The 1,072-nt window shown below is 49.0% G+C and overlaps 1 protein-coding gene across 1 annotated transcript in view; it reads right to left on the bottom strand.

The window, feature by feature from the left end:
* Window positions 1-1,072, bottom strand: part of EMH_0071170 (DNA replication licensing factor, putative) — a gene marked incomplete at both ends in the record, with an annotated part of 5,097 nt that overhangs the window by 2,899 nt on the left and 1,126 nt on the right. The window contains 2 exons of the mRNA XM_013499067.1: window positions 420-518; window positions 782-933. Coding sequence (XP_013354521.1) covers window positions 420-518; window positions 782-933 — 251 coding nt within the window. The remainder of the gene's footprint in view (window positions 1-419; window positions 519-781; window positions 934-1,072) is intronic.

Here is a 1,072-nt window from a genome sequence, read left to right as displayed (position 1 = left end):
CAGCTGCTGCTCCCCTTTGGTGCCGCTGCCTGCGGAGCTTCTAAGCAGCTGATTGGCCTCTCTCTCTGCCGTCAGCTCAACCTTTTGTCTCTTCGCCTGTTTCTGCCTGCTTGTAGTAATATGAGTGGCGATTCATCTTCTAATCCATCTGCCTGCTGCGCAGAAGTTCTCTTTTTTTTTGTTTCTATGTTTGTCTCCTTCTGTACTTGTATATATGTATCTCTCTATCTGTTCAATATATATATATATATATATATATATATATATATATATATATATTCCTGTTGCCTCTTTGATATATATCCTCTAACCTCTATCCTTATCTTTCCTCGTGTGCGTATCTAACACACGTCGCCTCTCCATCACTTGCTGCCCGTCTGTTTCCTCCCCTCAATTTATATTCAACTCAGTTCACCTACCTTGATAGAATTGTAGCTTTGAATTCGTGCTGCTCCGTCGTGTCTTGTGCATCATCGAAGCTGCCGAAAGACGGATTTGCCGCAGCAAGAACAGCGCACCTAAGCAGCAGCAGCAGCAGCAGCAGGAGCAGCAGCGAGGCAACACAGTAATACCAGGCCGCCGAGGCGCCTTTAGCGTGGAGGTTTGTGGTGTTTCTGTTCGTCTTGCTGTCGATACACTGCAGCGTTGTCCTAGCCACTGCAGCGTGGCCGCATAAAAGAGTTAGTAGCTTCCTTGCAGCTTCAGCAGCGCAAGCGGAAGAACAGGCGGGAAAGCTGAATCTGACGGGGCTGCAGTGCTGTAAGCGCATGCAGAAACCTACCTGGAGTTCAATACTGTGTTGATCCCTGCCTTAGAAATAGATATCGTCTGCTGCTCCATAGCCTCATGCATCGCCACCACATCTCGCTCTTGCATCTTATCAAACTCATCCACGCACACAACGCCTCCGTCCGCGAGACACATGCAGCCACCCTATCACAACATCAGCAGCAGTAGCAGCAGCAGCAATACTACACGTAAGAAACAGCTGTCTACGCGGCCCTGCAGCAGCGGCTAAGGTGTCTAAGTAGGTGATGCGGTGCTCAGGCAGAAGGCTAAGGAAACACTGCAC

This window comes from Eimeria mitis, genomic scaffold, assembly GCF_000499745.2.
Source record: "Eimeria mitis Houghton genomic scaffold, Emh_scaff3964, whole genome shotgun sequence".
Taxonomy (NCBI): Eukaryota; Apicomplexa; class Conoidasida; order Eucoccidiorida; family Eimeriidae; genus Eimeria; species Eimeria mitis.
Note: the sequence above shows the minus strand (reverse complement) of the source record. Positions and strands in the feature narration are given on the sequence as shown.